Source organism: Seriola aureovittata, chromosome 19 (genome assembly GCF_021018895.1).
Source record: "Seriola aureovittata isolate HTS-2021-v1 ecotype China chromosome 19, ASM2101889v1, whole genome shotgun sequence".
NCBI classification, from domain to species: Eukaryota; Metazoa; Chordata; class Actinopteri; order Carangiformes; family Carangidae; genus Seriola; species Seriola aureovittata.
Window position 1 is genome coordinate 15,098,407 of NC_079382.1, and position 19,915 is coordinate 15,118,321.

General features: G+C 40.2%; 3 protein-coding genes across 7 annotated transcripts in view; all 3 read left to right on the top strand.

Annotated features, from left to right (window-relative positions):
- The window catches only part of LOC130160570 (rho-associated protein kinase 2-like), a 30,487-nt gene extending 23,048 nt beyond the window's left edge, over positions 1 to 7,439 (top strand). The window contains exons 25-35 of one of the 5 annotated variants that reach the window (XR_008826025.1): positions 266 to 454; positions 1,146 to 1,314; positions 1,528 to 1,749; positions 2,333 to 2,400; positions 2,519 to 2,607; positions 3,413 to 3,491; positions 3,630 to 3,897; positions 4,997 to 5,276; positions 5,829 to 5,919; positions 6,137 to 6,240; positions 6,732 to 7,439. Coding sequence is in view for 3 of the 5 variants with exons in the window: in XM_056363170.1 (XP_056219145.1) it covers positions 266 to 454; positions 1,146 to 1,314; positions 1,528 to 1,749; positions 2,333 to 2,400; positions 2,519 to 2,607; positions 3,413 to 3,491; positions 3,630 to 3,897; positions 4,997 to 5,276; positions 6,137 to 6,215 (1,443 nt within the window). In the remaining 2 variants the exon portion in view is untranslated. The remainder of the gene's footprint in view (positions 1 to 265; positions 455 to 1,145; positions 1,315 to 1,527; positions 1,750 to 2,332; positions 2,401 to 2,518; positions 2,608 to 3,412; positions 3,492 to 3,629; positions 3,898 to 4,996; positions 5,277 to 5,828; positions 5,920 to 6,136; positions 6,241 to 6,731) is intronic. The other 4 variants (XR_008826024.1, XM_056363170.1, XM_056363171.1 and 1 more) reach the window with 4 other exon arrangements.
- Positions 7,440 to 12,373: 4,934 nt separating this feature from the next.
- LOC130160575 (leucine-rich alpha-2-glycoprotein-like) lies at positions 12,374 to 13,868 on the top strand. The gene is made up of 2 exons (XM_056363177.1): positions 12,374 to 12,532; positions 12,722 to 13,868. Exon 2 carries the CDS (start codon positions 12,724 to 12,726, stop codon positions 13,720 to 13,722), a length of 999 nt encoding a protein of 332 aa, XP_056219152.1. The 5' UTR covers positions 12,374 to 12,532; positions 12,722 to 12,723; the 3' UTR covers positions 13,723 to 13,868.
- A 141-nt stretch (positions 13,869 to 14,009) lies between these two features.
- On the top strand, positions 14,010 to 15,818 carry LOC130160574 (leucine-rich alpha-2-glycoprotein-like). The gene is made up of 2 exons (XM_056363176.1): positions 14,010 to 14,586; positions 14,693 to 15,818. Exon 2 carries the CDS (start codon positions 14,702 to 14,704, stop codon positions 15,716 to 15,718), a length of 1,017 nt encoding a protein of 338 aa, XP_056219151.1. The 5' UTR covers positions 14,010 to 14,586; positions 14,693 to 14,701; the 3' UTR covers positions 15,719 to 15,818.
- Positions 15,819 to 19,915: the final 4,097 nt, after the last annotated feature.

The following is a 19,915-nucleotide window of genomic DNA, read 5'->3' on the forward strand; positions in this document are numbered from 1 at the left end:
GGGCGCCTACACAGGTCTAGAAAGCCTGGAATATTTTCTTATACTTTCATACCTTAAAAAAAATTTTTCTTTTCCACAGACGGCTGTTGTGTCACATCATTTGTTGTTAAGAATAATTTTCAGCTATAAGCTTGCGTTGAACTCTGGGCAAAAGTATAAAAATGTGTCTCGCAGCAACGCTGATATTCCTGCAGGCTTCCCTGTGTCTATATACTAAATTGACATAGATCTGTGTAAAGCTTTTATTGTGCTGTTTCGCTCTCAGGCTGTCAACAAGCTGGCAGAGGTGATGAACAGGAGGGAGACGGTGAAGGGAGGCCACCGGAGCACCGGCACCGAGGTGCACAGGAAGGAGAAGGAGAACAGGAAGCTGCAGCTGGAGCTGAGAGCGGAGAAGGAGAAGCTCAACAGCACAATCATCAAATACCAGAGAGAGCTGACTGAGATGCAAGCGGTCAGTACGCCCACACTGCTCGAATATGTACAGATACATTTTACCAAGAAAAACAACAAAAAAACATCTGTGTTTCTGTGAGATACTGAGGAAAGCTGACTTTTTTATTCCTAATTAAAATCCTGATAAAGGAGCGAGATGTAGGTGGAGATGCTGTCAGTTACAAATGGACTTTAAATTACCACATCTGCTTAGAATGAATACAATTGTTAATCGGTACGTCCCAGCCAGCAAGACATGAATCACATTTTTCAGGACTTGACATTATATTTATACATATATTATATTTAAAGCTGCTCTGGAAGTGTAGGAGGAAAATTCCCTCTGGTTTGAGCAGAGGCCAAAATATAAGTACCAGTTATCCTACATGCAACATACAGTATGTCCAGTATAAAGACTGTCCCTGATTATGGCCAAGGAAAATGATGGTTTTGTGCACCGGGCTTCCAGTTAAAAACCTGTTGTGATTAATAAAATAATAGCCCAAAAATTAAATTAGTAATTGTAAATTCAAATATTAAATTATTTGGATTCCACTCAATTACAACTTCCCATCTCTTGTAACAGAATTTAAGAAAGATTTGTAGAAATGTTGTTCTAGGAGTTTAAACACACATCATTTTTTCAACTGCACACGTGGAAAAGTTGAACTTGAACTAGAGTTAAAAGGCGTTTCATGTTTGTCATTCAGCTGATAGCAGAAGAGAACCAGGTGCGTTTGGAGCTTCAGATGGCGTTGGACAGCAAGGACAGCGACCTCGAGCAGCTTCGGTGCCAGCTCACCTCCCTCAGCGTTCACTCTCTCGACTCCACCAGCATCAGCAGCGGCAACGACCTGGACATGGTTGACGGATATCCAGGTAGATATTCACTCTCGCGCTCATCGTCACACTGATCGGGCGGCCAACGTTCAAAAAGCCAGTTCCGTAAGCGGATACACTTCTGCGTCTTTCTTTCTGCCTCTCTTCCTCAGGTCTCGACATTTCCTTTGTTTTCACACTGAGTCTCTTTGTCTTCCAGGCCAATTGTGTTTCACCTTTTCCTCTTTATGCTTCTCCCCCTCCTCCTCCCAGTGCGCATTACTCACTCTCGCACCTCAGAATCTATGTCCTTCACCTACCAGCGCACGCACAAATCTGTCTGCATCGACACCCGGCCTAACCTTCACCAGGCCCGTCCTCTCTTTGACTCTGAGTCTGACTCTGAGGATGAAGGAGAATATGACGGGCAGGTGGAGCAGGGACACCGTCCCCTGGCCCTCACCTATGAACAGTCCCCTGAGCCCGAACCGGCAGGTGATCCTGCATGGAGGTTTAAACCTGGAGTGGAGATGGAAATTAAAGCTGCAGTTGACCTAACAATGGTTCATAACATTTGTCCAAAATATTTTTCATCTTTATTCACTCAGTTTTGAAAGAAATAACGCCGACCCTGGTTCAAGCCTGCAGCTAATCCCTCTACTGTGTTGACTCTGTCTCTGCTGTGCTTTAATCCTTTTTAATGTTCACTGGACACGAAAAATCTCACAGCTTGATGCAGCCCGGCTTTGTTGAAATTTATTCCACTATAAAAGATGTGGGAGAGAAGTTTGCATGTGGAGTTTTTTCTTTAACTAACTGTTATTTAAGTGCGTACCTCCCATATTTCACAAGGTGATTCCTTATAATCCTTGCAGTCCTTGTTATAGTCTGTTAGTGTTAGTTAAAGCCAAAGAGCAGGGCTCGCTGTCTCGTCTTTTGGCTTTAGCGGGGAATCATTTCCTCTCTGACTGATGCTGCCAAAGCTGAAACATGTTGAGGGTGTTCTTTTAAGTGCTTTACATGATTAAAAGCTGTTCTCCTCATTGTGTTCACATCTTCCTGTTTCTCTGCGAACTAGACGCCAGGCTGGAAGGTTGGATTTCACTTCCTACCAAGAACACAAAGCGGTTTGGCTGGGACAAAAAAGTAAGGCATCCACCATTATTTCTCATATCTACAGATTTGTTTTGTTAGTAGTTACCACTGCCTTTGAGTCATTTCCCCCTCTAAGCGTTTTGATCCCTGTTTTCCTTTTCCTTTACAGTATGTCGTGGTGAGCAGTAAAAAGATCCTGTTCTATCACAGTGAGCAAGACCGAGAGCAGGCCAACCCTTTCATGACGCTGGACATTGAGTGAGTCGCTACAGTGCTTCACAACATGTGTCCCAAACCGTCCCCTCATTCGCTCATTCACTACTTAATATATAATAGACACTGAAAAGTTGACACAATAGTGAGATTTAAGACATAGGGAGTATAATGAGCTAAAACCAGGGTAAGCAATAGAAAAAGGATGAAGTATGATTTAAGAAATATTTTAGACCAGTGGTTCCCAACCTGTGGGCTGCAAAGGTATTGCAAATGGGCCGTCAAATCCTTTGCCAAACAGTAGGCTGCAATTTTAGTGAATAGATGTAATTATTAAAAAAGATTAAAATGAAAATACAAATAATGTCTTTAAATGTTTTAAAATGAAATTATGTTTAAAAACATTAAAAAATGTTGAAAACATTCATTTTTTAATTATTAAGGCCGATCACTGTGATAAGACAATGATTGGAACTTTTATGTTGTTACTGCTGGTCCACATCGTATTCTTGTTGGCTATCAAAATGGATAACTGGTTAGCAACAGGCAGAATTAAAAGGAAAGAGATTCAAGATACAGATGATGAATCGATGAGTGATCTCAACTAAAAAAGGAAAATGTTCCATTGTTATCATTAAAATAAAAAGTTCTTTGAGGCATTATTTGGCTTCCATATTGTTACGGGCCTTGAGCTAGAAAAGGTTGGGAACCATTGCTTTAGACTAATGTAAATGCCGTTTCAAGTCATTCACTTTATTTACAAAAACGGAAATCACTCTATACCTAGAGTAATAATTACTTATTATCCTGGGTGATCTCAAGACTTAAGACGTCTCTCTTCCTCCTACAGTAAGCTGTTTCATGTCCGACCTGTCACTCACACGGATGTGTATCGTGCAGATGCCAAAGAAATTCCAAGGATATTCCAGGTAATGAGCTAGGACCCTTGTTGTTCCCTTCTGTTTCTGTCCCTCCTCCTTCTACTCACAGACTGTCCATGGTTTTTCTTATTCAACCTATCCGCCTCAATAAAGTTGCATTCCCTTTCTCTCTTTCTCTCCCTCCAGATCCTCTATGCCAATGAAGGTGAGAGCAAGCGGGAACAGGAGGTCGTAGTGGAGCCCACGCCGTTCGGTGACCGCGCCTCCTACATCAGCCACAAGGGCCACGAGTTCATCCTCACTCTCTATCACTTCCCGTCCAGCTGTGAGGCCTGCACTCGGCCGCTGTGGCACGTCTTCAAGCCCCCGCCGGCCCTCGAGTGCCGCCGCTGCCACACCAAGTGCCACAAAGACCACCTGGACAGGAAGGAGGAAGTTATTGTGCCCTGCAAAGGTCAGTATGCTCGGTCAAGTGTTTGGAGTACATACAGTAGATTTGTGCACATATCTAGTTAGCACACGCCCCAACTGCACTGAGCTGAGCAAAGCTGTCTGAGTACAAAAGGTAGTACATTTACAAGCAGAAACACCACAACCATTGGGCTTTTTTCAGCAGCTACCATTTGTTTTGGATGTCTGACAAAAAAACATATTATATTGGATTTATATTACGGGCTACAACTAGTTATTTTCATTAGCAATTAATCTATCAATTCATTTTCTGATTGATTGTTTAGACTATAAGATGTCAGTAAATAATGAAAAATGGTCATGAAAATTTTCCAGAGCCCAAGGCGACATCTTCAAATATCTCATTTTGCCACCCGTCAAAAACCGAAATGTTTACAATTTTCAAGAGAGAGAAAACAGAAAATGTACATTTTAGAAGCTGGAAGTGTACGCAAATGTTTATTTTTGCTTGAAAAATTACTGAAACAGTTATATCGCTTATCAAATTGTTGCCAATTCAATTTGTTTTGATCAACTACTGAATGAATAGTTTCATTAATATACAGTATATTATATAGGTAATAGCTTATATCTTGAGCGAGCAAGACAAATAAAAATCTTGTACATTGAAACTGATTCAATAAATGACCAATAATGGTCCTTTGTTATATCCTTTCTCTGTGGGAGTTACCATTTATATTACTAATTTATTTATTTATTTACCTCATAGTTTTTGTAATGCTTCCTTCCAACTGTTTCTTTCTGCTGTGTCAGAGGTTTCAATTGAACTTCAGACTTGGAAAACAAAATATTTGAAACACCTTGTGGTGTACTGCGGTCCAGTCGACTGCAGCACCACCTCCACATTGTACTGCCTGAAACTGCTCCATAGAATAAAGCCCACATACAAAGAAATTATGACACTTAAGGGACCATTGTATTCCACTGTGTCAAATAGATGTCTCTGTTTTTGTGGTCACTCAGTGTCTGATGTATTTGATGAAAGATAGGCTAGTGTGTTGTAAAATTAAAATCAAGTATCCTTATTTTTTTTTTAATCTTTACCCTGTTTCTAATTATTTCAATTTTTTTTTCTTTAACAGTGAACTATGACATGTCCACTGCCAAAGATCTGCTCCTGCTGACCAGCTCTCAGGAGGAGCAGCAGCGCTGGGTCAGTCACCTCCTCAAACGCATCCCGAGGAAACCCCTGACAATGAGTCCTCCCTCTGCAGCGCAAAACAACCCTCCTGAAGCAACGCCGCGGTACTCTCCAAAAATCTCACCGCGACCTTCACCCAGGGGTTCGCCTCATATGTCGGCGCACCGTGGAGCCATAAAGATTCAGCCCAGCAGACAGCAGCAGTCATCAGGGAAGACCAGGTGAGGAATCTATCAATCTTTAAATAGGCGGACATTTGATTTTAGAAATGTCGTATGCAAAGGATATTTTAAAAAAGATTATTTAAATTGGGAACTGAACTGGGAACAGTTTATTTGTGTTTTCTACTAATTTATTTTCCTTCTACTGGAAGCATTTTCTGAGGTCAACATCACAAGACAACCTAATTTTCTATTAACTGTAGTGAGCAGGAAACAACTTTTGTGGAAGCATGTGGAAAAAATCAGGCTGAAAATCTGAGCTAATCTTCCCAAAAAATAATTTCAGTCACAGTCAAAATAACAAGCCTTACTTATTTGTTGTCTCTGTTGATGATTCTCTGTCCTGTGTAGTTGAAATGGGCCTAAAGCTGTAGCTGACACAGGACATCTGGCTTTAGGCAGGATGCGTTTGCACAGCCTATGCATTAACGCTGTATGCAGCATCACTGCTCCGACGCGGCCCCGAACTCAGCGTCAGTAGCCACCTAATTGAGTAGAAAATGGCACCAAACCATTAGAGTGAGAGTTACTAACCTGATTCTCATCCCCCAGCACTGGCCCCATGCTCCGTATCATCCTCCACTGACCCCTGACCTCTTCACCTCTGACCCCACCTTTCTAACGTCTCTCATTCTGGGAGACTGTAAGTAGCAGAGCTTTGTGTGCTGCTCCGCCCGCCATAATGCTGCGCTGCTGTGCTTATTAACCCCTCTTATCATAACAAGCAACATTTAGTCACTTGTGAACTACTCACAGCTCTACACTGCCTCCTGGTGAACATGGATGGTATTGTCCCGACACATTATGACGCATCAAAGGCTTTTGACCCGCATCTGTGAACTCCATACTTACTGTTTCAGATTGCTTGAGTTTGGCCTGAAAGACTGGAGTTGGTCGTTGGATGATGTCGATAATGATGATGATGATATGTTCTTCTGAAGAAGTGAAAGTGGGGGGACAGAGGGTAACTGGACCTCTGCATGAGTCAAGTGTGTGGTTGCAGTTTGTAGGAAGCCTAAACGTAGCCAGAGGCACGTTTTTGTGTGATTTACAGATTTACAGCTGAGTGAAAATCATGATGTCAGTGTTTAAATGTCATTGTTGTCACAAGAATGGTTTGATGTTTTGGATAATTTGCTGCCTGCACATTTTTACTGTACAAAAAGCAGACAGGTTTGGGAAGATGTGGATGTTTGCAAAGTAATATATATTAAAGTAATAGTTGGATGGAATAGTCAAATTGTTTAATATTTTACTTCTTGCAAACATACAGACCAAGATTATTCCCGTATCTGTCTGCTCTTTATGCATATTTTACTAATGCGTTGTGTGGATAGCCTCCTTGTTTAATATGTGTGGATTCTGTGTGAGCATCCCTTTGAACTCCTGTCATTCTGTACCTGATAGCATCCCAGATTTTAATATGATTTTCTGTTTCTCGCTTTCTCTTCACAGTTAACCCTGGCTGATAAAAGATGAGTATTTTCATCTTTGTGGATTAATAACCGCAGCCTGGACGAAGTGCCTGCATGTGTCATTTGTTCAAGGAACTAGACTGAAAAAAAAGAAAGCTCTTATCATGGACAGAACGATTCACAGAAATTGGCTGTCGTCATGAGAACTGGGACTGTCATTTTAACAAGAGGAAAATGAGCATACTCTTCATCTTTCAGTGAGACATCCAAAGAAAAAGAAAAAAAAGCTCAGCTCAGCGCTTGGTGATTAAAACTGCCTTATTTTATAATCATCACGCCAAAAAATTATTCAGTCAGATGCAGTGACTAACTTGGATCTCTATTCGTGAAGTGTTAGGCATGTGTGTGAAAATTTGTACATAGGATTAAGAGGTTTGTCTGTGTATTATACACAGAAGATGTAGCTCATAGTGTATGGTTGTTTTATTTTTATGGATATAACTCTGCAGCACATTATACAGTACACGCTTGTCCTGTAAATGTATGAATACAGTTTTGCTGAATAGAGAGATTTACATCATGATTTTACATCGTTATGAGTCTTGATTTTCATGGATGTACTTGGTTACACAAAATATGTCCTTTTACAAAATAAGACAGAATAATGAGACTTGAACAGAAATTATGTGTTTTCTTTTTGCCATTCATGAAAAGTTCAAATAAATTCTGTTACCCCGAAAATGAATAATTCATGTTTCATTTATGTTTTAAGTGCAAAGAAGGAAGTCACACCCCCTCTGTATGTGTTGTAATCATCTGAATTTGTCTGTTCCATATCAGGTCCACGTGCATGTTAGTGCACGTGACTCTCTCCTGTTAAACCATTGACCCTCCCCCCTTTTATAAACTCACAGGCACCGCCCACAGGTGAGATGGCAAAGTGCAGTTAGCAGCCTTCAGGTGAAAGTGACCTAATCTAGAAGTTACTCCACCCAAGGAACCACGTTTTTCATTTTAAAAGGCCCCAGATACAGTAAGAGATAAAAACAAGAGCACAGGCAGACTGGCCATGGGGACTACCAGCTCAAATCCCTGTTGACAGGTGGACCTGAAAACATTTATCTGCTCCTTCTTTACCGGGTCCCTCAGTGTCATTAGTGGATGAGACCCAGTGGACAAGTCCAAAGCTGGATTTCCAAGATGGAGAACCCGACTACCTGCTAAACGACTCCAGCTAGACTCGGAACTGGCTTTTCTTCTCCTTGACGTGTAAGTGACTTGGTGGCTGCATAATGTTACATGTCTGTTTCCTTTAGTGACTGGCTATAAAACGGAAGATAATGTATGCAAACTTGCTGTTACCGATGTTGTGGATTTTTTTTTTTTTTCGGCAAATGTTGCTATGGCTAGCTGGCAAACTGCTAGCTTTGTTATGGAGCAAATCAATCAGCAATGCTAGCGTGGGCTAATGGTTGTGACTGGATTGTTTTTGTTGATAGGGCAGGGTAAGTTTGTCCGGTTGTGCTTCTTGTTGTGTGTTTAGTGTCTAGCTTTCATTGGACTTCTGAACACCTTGCTGACTGAGAGCGTGAAGAGGGAGGGTTGTGGTCAACGGAGGCCGGAGCTGTGGCCGGCTAAGCATTTGTTTTGGTCTGAGATGCTGGTGGTGTAGTGCGACATCTAGTGGCCGTGACGATCGTTTACAGAACCTGTGAAGATCAGAGATGATTTGTTTCAAAGCAAGATAAAAAAAACATGAGTTACAGCATGAGTTACAGCATTGTAAACAGTGGCTACAGGCTCTTATTATTTTGTGCCATGATTTCATATTTTAACGCCTGTAGACTGACTTTCACACAAAATTCCCCCCTCCTGTATAATGCAGAGACAGAATCAAAAGCCGCAGGGATATAGTGTATGAAATATGCAGACAGAATCAAGTTCAAAGATTTTTCAACTGCCCTGCCCTATACGTGAATTACTAGTGTGGTATCAGTGTAATTGAATTTAAAGTTGAGTGTGAATCATAATCTCAGTGAATTCAATGAATTAAATAGTTAAAACAATAGTGTGATATGCACTTGTTTGCTTTCTTGGCAAGAGAGAAGGTCGATACTACTCTCATGTCTGTCCAGTATCATTTGCTATGACGTGGTCTCAGACTTTTGGACCTTACTCAATACATATTACCAGTAAGTAATGTATATTGCTGTCAGGATGGTGAGAAGAAGAAGTAACAAAGTCAGGGGTTCTTCCTACAGCAAGATAATAACCTAAAACATTTGAATACAATAACTTAATGATACACTTCACATGACGGAAGAGCTTAGGACAAACTTTCTGAACAATATTTTATTCATATATATATATATATATATATATAGAATGTACCCTAGTCAGTTTATTAGGAAGACCACCTAAAACTAAGTCAGTCTAATCCAACCGTCCTGTAATAAATGTTGTAGCAGTTTGTGGTGCTTTGGAACTTTATTCTACAAAGATGTGTGTCTGTTATTTAGCCTATGCTCATTGATTTGAATGGGGTGGACAAAATATTAGGAACACCCGTCAACATAACGCAATACAGTTCAATAGGACCACAAACTGCAGCCTTAAAATGATCCTCCAGGCAAATCAACACATCATTGAAACAGTTTCAACACACACAGAACATTAGAACCGTCATGAAGGAGGATTTATCACAGGACAGATGTATTAAACTGCATTAGTTTTAGCTAAGTGTTAACTTGTAGTGTTCAGATTATAACAATACTAAAGTGATAAGTAATATCATATAAAATCAATGACATCAGTATAGAGTCATTAGGTGGTATCACAGACACATTATGAATGCAGACATGTTATTGAAAGCGGTGTTATATCTTACTACAGTATATTTTAGGGGACTGTTTGAACTATACCAGAATAGGTTTGTCTCTATCTCAGTAGTGCATGTGGAGTGAGTGGGCTTGACTGAAATAAATCTTTCAGAACAGCCTAAAGCCAACTGGCACTCACCATACATAATGTAACGGTTCATCATGTTGCCCATCTGCTAAAATCGTGCTTCATACTGCAGGTCTATAATCCATTCTCTCTATCATCTGTGTGACTGTGTGTTCTGGTTAGATTAGCATGAAACCTACTGTGCTGACCGCTGTGACCTCCGGTTGGCACGCAGCACGTCCATCTTCTGCTGTTCTTCCTCCTCATCCTGAATTTTTTTTGTTTGTTTTTTGACTTATAGTCTTTTAATTTAGATTTCAAACAAGTATGTCTTTATTTCTGTCATTTAATGTAACTATAATATTAATCAAAAGCAGTGATTGCTATAGTTGCTTTTTTTCATCGGTTCATCATTTAATTAAAGTTGGCCAACCAATTTTTAAAGTTTTCTACCCCTGAAAAAAAGTACCAAGTCCATTTTGCCATAACATAATATGAATGAAAACATAATATCAAACCATCCAAGAAACAAATAAGAATATACAAAAAATAAATAATCCAAAAATTGTGTATATAATTTAGAAATAATAATAAATAAAAATGAACCTGCAATGGGACATTATGCGTTATGCAAAGAAGAATGTGGCACAGTAATTGTTTTATCTCAACTGTCTTGTTTTCATCATTGTTCGAAGCACTTATGTCAGAAATGTGTCCAAACCTCCACTCTATGGTTTAAGATAGAATGACTTTGAATAATCACACTTTAATTCAGAACACTGCCATTCACGATGGTCTGGTCCACTGCAATCATGAAGTGTCCGGAAGTGTCAGAGGAGAACTCCCTGCGGCGGTCACATGGGCAATTATGCAATCAGTGAATGGTGAAACACTTGCGTGTACCACCCTGATGAAGGCAAAAAAAAAAAAAAGCTTGGTTTAACCCCAGACAGCCCCTGATGTGATACACCAGTATCAACCTGAAGTGACAGTTGTTTTCCACTGGAGATTGTCTATGAGGAGCTGGAGGTGCACTTGAGCTTGAGGTTGAACAGCAGAGAGTCAGAATTGTTTTCGTAGTATTCACCTGAGGAGGGCATTTAAGAGCATACCAGTAGTACATCAACACATTTTTTTGCACTCACTACTGGCCTTAAAAACATGATCTTTCTACAGCACACACAACATTGTTGATAGAGATTGGCTCGGTTATTACGCTGTTTAAGCATCAGCTATACCAGATGGAGCTGTTATCATGCAACTTATAAACCTCTATTGTTTTTAAAAGCCTTATGAAACCTGGTCACAGAGCTTAATTAATGTCTTTATCATGTGACTGGTTTGATGCATACATCAGGTTCATGGGTAGATGGAACTCCTGAAATATTTTTAAAGTAAAACAAGGATCTACCAGCTACTAAGATAGGTTTTCAGTAGGTTGGGAAGCAGTCTACTTTCTTAGTGACGTGGGTTAGTACAGGTCATCTGACCATGAGACATTAACAAAACTGGCTCCCTGTCTTTGCTACCTTTAGGAAATTAGAAACCTCACAGGTGTACTACTTAAACTAACAGCACTACATCCCTGTCTGTAATGGAGTATTTCTATATTGCAGTATTGTTTCTTTTACTTAAGTAAAGGATCTGAATACTTTCTCATCCTGTTTCATTTACCTCTACCTATCAGTACACTGTGTTCTTTCAAGAACACAGTGTACTGATGATTGTTGTTGTTTAAACTTTGTCCTGAATTTGTTGTTTAACTACTTGTGCTCCTCTGTGTATCCTTAATGAGACTGGATTTTCTTTCTCTTTCTAGTTTAGTTATGTTTAAAAAATAAAACACAAAAAGTCACAGCAGCCTAATAACATGAGCAGACTGTCAAAGATCTTAACTTGTCTTAATGAGGCTGTGATTGAACCATTATTGATAAAATCATCTTGACATTTTGACTTTAGAGTTGTTTCCATTGGTTGAATGTAATTAAGTACATTTACTTAAATAACTACATGTCAGAGGGAAGTATTGCAACTGTGGTTTGCTAATTAAGATTTTATTAAACATGTTTTATAAAATCAGCCTCAACAATACAGTAATACCGTAATAATATAATTCATAAATTATAATTGATAGATTTTATATATAATGATTAGTTTTACTTGTAACACGTAAAATTTTTGAATGCAGGACTTGTAATGGAATATTTTAACATTTACATAAGTAGAGGATCTGAATACTTCTCCTATCACTGCTTGTGGAATCAATACATTTCTACTTCGGTACAATCCATACTATGGAAATGCAGAGGGCTTACTGCTATATTCACTGAGCCATGCAACTCTACTGTACATCTCATGCACAGTGAATAATTTCTTTCTGCTGAGCAAACATTTTGTGTCTTGAAAGTAGTTGGCTTTTCTGATGATGAATCTAATTTCCAGCAAAATAAATCAAATTCACCTAATTTTAAACTGATGATCATGCATTTCTGCTCTCACAAGCTCTCTCCCTCGCTTTCACCCCACCTTTCATATAGTAGGAAAATTCAAAGTACAAAATAATGTCAATAACATCTCAGTGGCAAGCCAGCAGACCACTGTTCTTATATGCTCAGATTAAAGCAAAGCTTTCAAGTTTAGATATTTTATTCAAAGCACCAAAAAAAACACTTTTCCAGGTCTTGTACTTTCCCTGCAGGTTAGAGTCACTCAGTCTGTTGCAACTGCCTGTCCTTGACAAATGACTGCATAGTGACCAGTCCTTGTTTACTCAATAAGTAATGATTAGATTGAGGGATTCGGCGCCCCAAATGACTCAGTAATTTGCAAGTGAGCACTACTGAACCTGATGTAAGAAGCAATCTGGCTGAAACTCATTCAACCTGAGAACAAAAAGTAAGTTCTGTTTTGTTACTCATGTTATTGAACACTATGTGCATGACCTGGAAATGATGTCACTTGTACTCGTTTTTTTTGTGGTTAGATGTGTTGCAGTGGCGCAATACCTCTGTGAGATATATAGTTTTCTGAGGTCTCATCCACCTCATACTTAATTCTCTGTGTCCTAACTTTCTTGTGTCCTAGCAATGAATGCCTGGTGTGCCCTTGGTTTCCTCTGGTTGGCTTTTTTCTGCCATGGTGCTCTGTCTTGCCCGGCTCTTTGCAAATGCTACTCCAGAAGAGCTGAGGTGGTCTGTAACGAGGTTCCCCTGACAGAGTACCCCTCCGAGGGTCTCCCGAAGAACACCACCATGCTGACAATCCAGTTCACAAACATCACCTCCATCACTGAGGAGCATCTGAAGGCCACACCCCTACTACAAGGGCTCCACCTGTACAGCAACCACCTGCAGCACCTTTCCTCCAATCTTCTCAGAGGCGTTCAACATCTCGACACTTTGGATCTCACAGGAAACAAACTGACTGAGCTGCCTGCAGATGTCTTCAGCCACGCCCTGCTCCGCAGCTTGGTGCTGAAGAATAATCTGATTGAGAAAACAGATGCAGATTGGCTTCTTGATAACAGCAGCCTCACCTGGTTGGACTTATCTGGAAATCATCTAAGAAAGTTCCCAACTGCTTTGCTCCAGAAGATGCCGCACCTCGAGAACCTTGACCTCTCCAACAACCGTCTGGAGACGATATCTGCAAATTCTCTACAACCGCTGGCCAAGCTTGAGAGGCTAAACCTGCAGGACAACAAGCTAGACAGCCTGGATGCATCTATGCTTCAGAGCACCCGCAATCTCACCCATCTGTTCTTATCTCGGAACAAGCTCAGCAAAATCCCCCAAAACCTGTTCCAGGAGCTCAGTCAGGTCAGGATCCTGAGCCTGGACGACAACCAGCTGAGCCACATCCCTCCAGGTTCGCTGGACCAGCTGAGCTCCCTGGACGAGGAGGGTCTGGACCTGTCTGCCAACCCCTGGCTGTGTGATGGGAAGGTGGAGTACCTCTGGAGGTGGATTCAGAAGAACAAGAAGAAGATTTTCCTGCCAGAGACCATCATATGTGCGAGTCCTGAGTCTCTATCAAGTCGCTCAGTAATGTCACTGACTGGCAGTGAACTAAACCTTCAGTCTTAACATTTTTTATCTTCACATTGGTTATTATCTGATATGGTAATTTACCCAATTCAGCCTGTCACAGCTTTCTAACATTTCAATCAATGAAATATTTTATTAGTGTAACATGAGTGTATAATTAAATATGATGTGAGTTAAGCATTTAAGAGTTTGTCTTTCCTTGCACTTTAATTGCAGACAAAATGTGTTGTGAAAGGAATAGTTTGACAATGTGGGAAATATACTTTGTCACTTTATTGCCAAGAGTTGATGAGAAGATTGACACCACTCTGTGCACTGAATGTGAAGCCAGGAGGACGAGGAAGGAGGAAACAATTAGCTTATCTTAGATTGAATAAAGACTGGAAGCAGGGGGTAGCAGTCAGCCTGGTTCTACCTAGCAGCCCCTCTCAAGCTTCTAAAGTACAACTTTCCATTTTTAGTTTTCAGTTTTAATACAAATAAAATAAATAAGATGTACCGTGTTAGCATGAGCTTTAGAAGTGCTGATCCATGGATTTTTGGAGAGAGATGTTGAACAGACTGTGTGCTCTTAAAAAAAAAAAAAAGAAATCCAAAAAAAAGACTGTGATTATGAAAGTGAACTAATTTAATTAGTTGCATATTGCACTTAAAACTGTTGCGTGGAATATTCTTTTGGGAATGAAAAAAAAAAAATATTGATTTATGTGTGGTAACATCTTTACTTTTAGATACAGGGGGATAAAAGTCAACACTCAACAGCTGATGATTTGCTTTGTATGCTTGGTTTTATTTACCTCTTGCAACATTTTGTCCTGACTCATTGCTGGGAACAAATCTACTTGACGCTGCATAAAACCAAGTCCAGGAGCAAAAGAGAGGGAGTTCTACTTTGCCCTTCAGGTAGGATTATGCATTTATGATCATGACTTTCAAAATCCGATAGGTTTACCTGTAAATACTTGATCATTTGTACTTATATATGTATGTATATATTGTCTCTCTGCAGTGTTTAAAGATGAACTTGTGGCTGTTCCTGGCGTTCACTGCACTGGCTGAATGCCGTTACCAAAAAAGAGGTGCCCTCTCCTGCCCGGATCTGTGCTCCTGCTTTTCGGGTGCAGAGGTGGTGTGCAGCCAAAGCTCCCTTAAACATTTCCCCATAGATGGTTTATCTCCCAATACCAGTCGACTCTCCATCCAATCCACCCGTCTCAGCAATGTTACAGCCAGTCATTTGAGCGTTGTGCCCCTTTTGAACAGCCTCCAGCTGTATCACAACAACCTGACAAGCCTACCTTCAGATCTACTGAAGGGTGTTCCTCACTTAAACATATTGGATCTCACGGGCAATCAGCTTGTTCTTCTGCCTCCCAACGTCTTCAGCCATGCCTCCCTCCATAGTCTGGTGCTGAAGAAAAATCGGATTGAAAAAGTGGATGCTGAGTGGTTTTCTGTCAACAGCAGCCTGACCTGGCTGGACTTGTCTGGGAACCGTTTAACTGGCATCCCATCTGCTCTGCTTCAGAAGCTGCCCCATCTCGAGAATCTAGACTTGAGTCATAACAATCTGCAAGAGCTACAACCTGATGCCCTGGAGACCCTGCACCGCCTGGAGACGCTGAACCTCGCTGGGAACAAATTAATCTCCCTGAAACCTACAACTTTCACCCACAACCTGAAACTGTCCCAGCTGTTTCTACAGGAGAATCAGCTCCGAGACCTGCCAGCAACCCTCCTCCAGGGTCTCCAACACCTTGAACTTCTGCTGCTGAATCAGAATCAGCTGCAGTATCTCCCCTCAGGCTTTTTGGAGGAGAGGGAGTCTTCTTTACGGATGATCTTAACAGGAAACCCCTGGGTGTGTGATGAGAGGATGGAGTTTCTAAAGAAGTGGCTCGCTGTCCATCGTGAAAATGTCATCTTTCTGGAGGAAGTGACTTGTGCAGGGCCTGAAGCTCTCAAACAACGTCAAGTGGTCTCTTTAACTGACAGCGAGCTCGGTCTTGTAAAATCAGACAAGATTAGAAATTAGTAAAAACAAAATGGATTTTGTTCCATATCATTCATCATTTTAAATTTCATAAAGTTACCATTGTATCATATCCTGAAATAAAACTTCTTTATGATCTCTCCTTGATCTGTCATTGTTTGGATATTGTCCAGCCCACTGGGTGGCGTAAGATACTCAATAGATTTTCAAAACGCAAACAAATCCCAGCCAAAATGTGTTAAAGCAAATGTGAATAATGGTGTATTATGATTATATAGATCTGAAAGGTAAAAGAATAGAATTCAAAGTATTGACAAACTAGATTTGAATCCTCTTTGAAATATAATCCAAGCATTTTAGACTATGAAAATAAAAGGTGGTTGCAATTAACTGCAAGAAATGAAAGCACTCTTCCCTCCTTCCTTGGTGTGTTTTGAGATTCTTACGGTGAATCCTTACTCCAACAGATCTGCCTCACTTGTTGTTTGTTGCATCACAGACTGCAGCATTGTTTCAGTCATGCCCTTTTGTTTTTAATGATGTTGAGCATGTGGGAGTGTGTGGGCAGCGCAATGCAAGAGTCTTCCAGCTGACCTCTTCTGAATGTGTTTAAACAACACTCTCTCTCTCTCTCTCGCTTTCTCTCTCTCTCTTTCTTTAGGTGTCTCTTTCTCTCTCTCTCATACAGTTAGTGTATATATCTTCTATAGGCCCACACACTCTTGTCATCGAGCCTTGATCACAGTGAGTGCACGGGACTAATTTATTACCCTTATAAAATATAAAACATTGCCTCCTCTAGAGGCTGTTACTTATGAAAATTAAATCTTGTTCCTAAATGTTCCCCAAAGAGTGGAATGAAAACCTCAGAGGTTTGATGTATGTCTTTCATTCTACCTCTTTGAATTGTATCCTGGAGGTTTAAGGTCGAGGAGGTAGGGATTGTGAACAGATTGCTGGTCCGAATCCTTATTCCGTCTTATAAGAATCCCCTCTGGAAACATCTGTTTTGGGGGAAGTGAACAAGCCCACTCTCCTCTACCTTAACTACTATTGCTGCTCTTTGGCCGAGACATTTAATCTCCATCTGCTCCTGCACCCTCCAGCACTGATGTTTGTGCGATAGTGGGCGCGCCGCTCCTTGAATACATGAGGGTGAAGCTACCTCCCCTGATCAGTATGGAGGAATGGGGCTTGCTCTCTGGCATGCCGCCATAGTGTCGGCTAATGATAGCTGACTGACACTGAAATCTAAAAAGGTCACAGACAAGGTTTTCACGCACTTGAAAATTAATGTGGCCTTTCTGACTTGGTGTTGTAATAATGGAGATATTGCCATCTTTGATAGCTGCTCATTAGCAGCAATTGCGGAGTAATTATTTGACATTTTTGTCATAATCCACTTACATAGAATGCCTCCGAATTCATATTTTCATAAACTCAATTCAGTATTTGCTTCTTTCTAACTTTAGCTCTGCACCAATAAGAGTTTTGAAAATATTTTCTTTTCAGCTCATCAATAAACTTTGAAACTGCTTGATTGTAGTTCACAGTTCAATCCAAAATGAGCAGTTGGCGGAAAGCTACAAAGTACATATTCTATTTTAAGGTATTTATACTTTTATGCCACAAAACTTTTAAGGGAAATATTTTACTTTTTAATACACTACATTTATTGGAAACATTAGTTACTTTTTAGACAAGGATTTCACATATAAAACATCAGACAGGCCTATATAAAATATGATTCATTGTTATAGAATAAGTTTTGCATCAGTGATGAGAATCCTTCAGTATAATATATGCATAATAAGAACCTGAAAGGAGTCGTTCTGCATAATGAGTACTTTTAAAGTACTGTCACTTAAAAGCTTTGTGTGGAAAAAAAAACTTAAAGATTTGGCTGGTTTGAGGCTCCAAAGATCGTCCGTGCAAGCAGGTTATTACGACCCACAGTCATGTTTTATTGTTAAGCGACCTCTAACATCCAGAGAAATTATGACGGGAGCAAAGGAGGAGGATGTCAGGTGATGTAGTGTTTAGAGGGACGCAGCTTTCACACAGGAGACAGCTGATCATTTCCCATGTGAAACCAATAGTCAGTCTTCTTTCTTTTATCCATGACCGTTCCACAACCTTAACAGCAATTTTTATGATTATTGCCATGACGATGAAGGTATACGCTCCTACGGGTCGTATCCAAAGGTAGGGACAAAAATACATATATGGTCGTTTTGGATGGAGGATTTATTGGTGTAGGCACAAACAGACTTAGAGAAAAATGCTTTGAGTTAAAATAGGTACTTTGTTCTCGGCTATTATTTTGTAACGGTCTTAGACCTGGATACTTCTTCCACCACTGAAAATTAGGTTTTACTCAACAGTCTTGTCATGTTTCACAATAGTGTCTTTATCAGCCATTCCTCTAAAACTGCCCCAAGTGTCACTCTTGTGGACTGAGGTGTAATTAATCAGAAAAAAAAAAGAAAATCCCAAGACGAGGTTTCCCCTCTAAACAAAATACACATCCATCAATAGACACATCTGTTCTTTATCTGCACTGCAGTGGTGCACCTTTGTTCTTCAACCTTGATATTTCACAGGTCACACTCACCTTCTCCCATTATGTGTGCATTTGAGCTCAGGCAGAAATAAGAAAAGAGGTTGTTAGACTCATTAAAAGCTTACCCGAAGGTGGGTGAGAGGAGTCACACTGTGGCTGCATTCACAAGCTTGAGGCCATTACCATGCGAGCACTTAACAACAGTAAAACACTTCCACTGAGCCCTTTGTCAACCTTCCCACGCGTTTTTACTGGCAATTGACAGTATTTTGTTTATGCCCTCAAACCTGTGCGTGTTCAGGACCAGCATGCATTGCAGCTCACAGCACTCATCTAGCATGTTTAATCAGTTTTACTATATGCAGCTGAAGGTGGTGAGTGTGGAAAAATAGCATGATCCCATGCATTAACCTGCATCTTCATTTATCATAATCCTTTGTGCGTTTTATTCATCTCATTCTCCAGCTCATAAATCATCGCTCTACTTGACAACATAAACATGGGGAAAGGAATGTGCTGTTGCCTTTGTGCATTATCTCATTATTGGCAAAGAGGAGTGAGGCTGCTTCCCTACTGTATGATTGGTTGTTGTAAATGGCCTCCCGTGCTCTCCAGGGAAATAGGCTATTAGGGGGCTCTTCCGAGATGGACGCTGCGTTTAACACTGCCACAAAGCTAGGCTGTTTTTTATTGCAGGAATAAGGGTTTGGATGGAGGCTCCCTCCATATCCAAAGACATACAGAGAAAGGCAGGAACCACATGTAAAACACATTAACCTTCAAAGAAATATAAAAGCTATTTATCCATCAAAATCTCTTTGTTCACAGATGAAAATGCCGACAGGAGTAGAAGTAATTACAGAGGTGCAATTGAAAAACAAGACAAAAAAGTTTCTTCGCTTTTGGAAGAAGCAAAAATTAAAAATGGAAACATATCAAGATGACAACAACTTAATGGTGACAAAATAATGGAGGACATAAAGCAGCAGTGACAGCAGCCTGATAAGACAGACTGGACATTCAACATATGTAAGCACCAGCAAAGAGACAAGTTTCAAGTTTCACCCAAATTACATAAAGACATTTTCTCTCTTACCTCCAGTGGCAGGCTATAATTGACGTAAATGGTTAGATATTTTTGGATTTCTTTGTCCAGGTTTTGAAATATGAGTCACTGAAGTATCTGTCTACAAACCAACACAATGGAGCTGAATAGACCTTCTTTTTTGGTGCTCACAGCACTGACAAATTACATTCAAATAATTCATCAGTATCTCAATCCGTAATCAGTGTCGTTGTTACTCTACTCCAGCTAATCCACAGACCCAGTTCTAGTCAGTTTTTATTGGAACTACTTTCTGCAGAAATTGTGATGATGAAAGCTTTTGGCAGTTCATTTTTTTTACTGTAATTATTTTTAAATGCTGTGAGCATTACAAAACAATTTTTATTCATCTTCATTGTACTTTTTTTTTGTTTGTTTTTTTGCAGTTTGAATGAACTGGCTGTTTATGACAATAAGGATTTTAGTGTAACACTTAGCCACCGTAAGCTATTGGTCATACAGGACAAATAAAGCTGTAGCATCAGTATATATTGACTGAATAGCATTTTCTTGCTTATGAACTGAAGAGGAAGACTTTTATTTCGTCTTTCAAAAGTCACACACGTATACG

What these genes read in the sequence shown, in the direction of transcription:
- LOC130160575 (XM_056363177.1), top strand. Translation starts at nt 12,724, where the DNA reads ATGAATGCCTGGTGTGCCCTTGGTTTCCTCTGGTTGGCTTTTTTCTGC.
- LOC130160574 (XM_056363176.1), top strand. Translation starts at nt 14,702, where the DNA reads ATGAACTTGTGGCTGTTCCTGGCGTTCACTGCACTGGCTGAATGCCGT.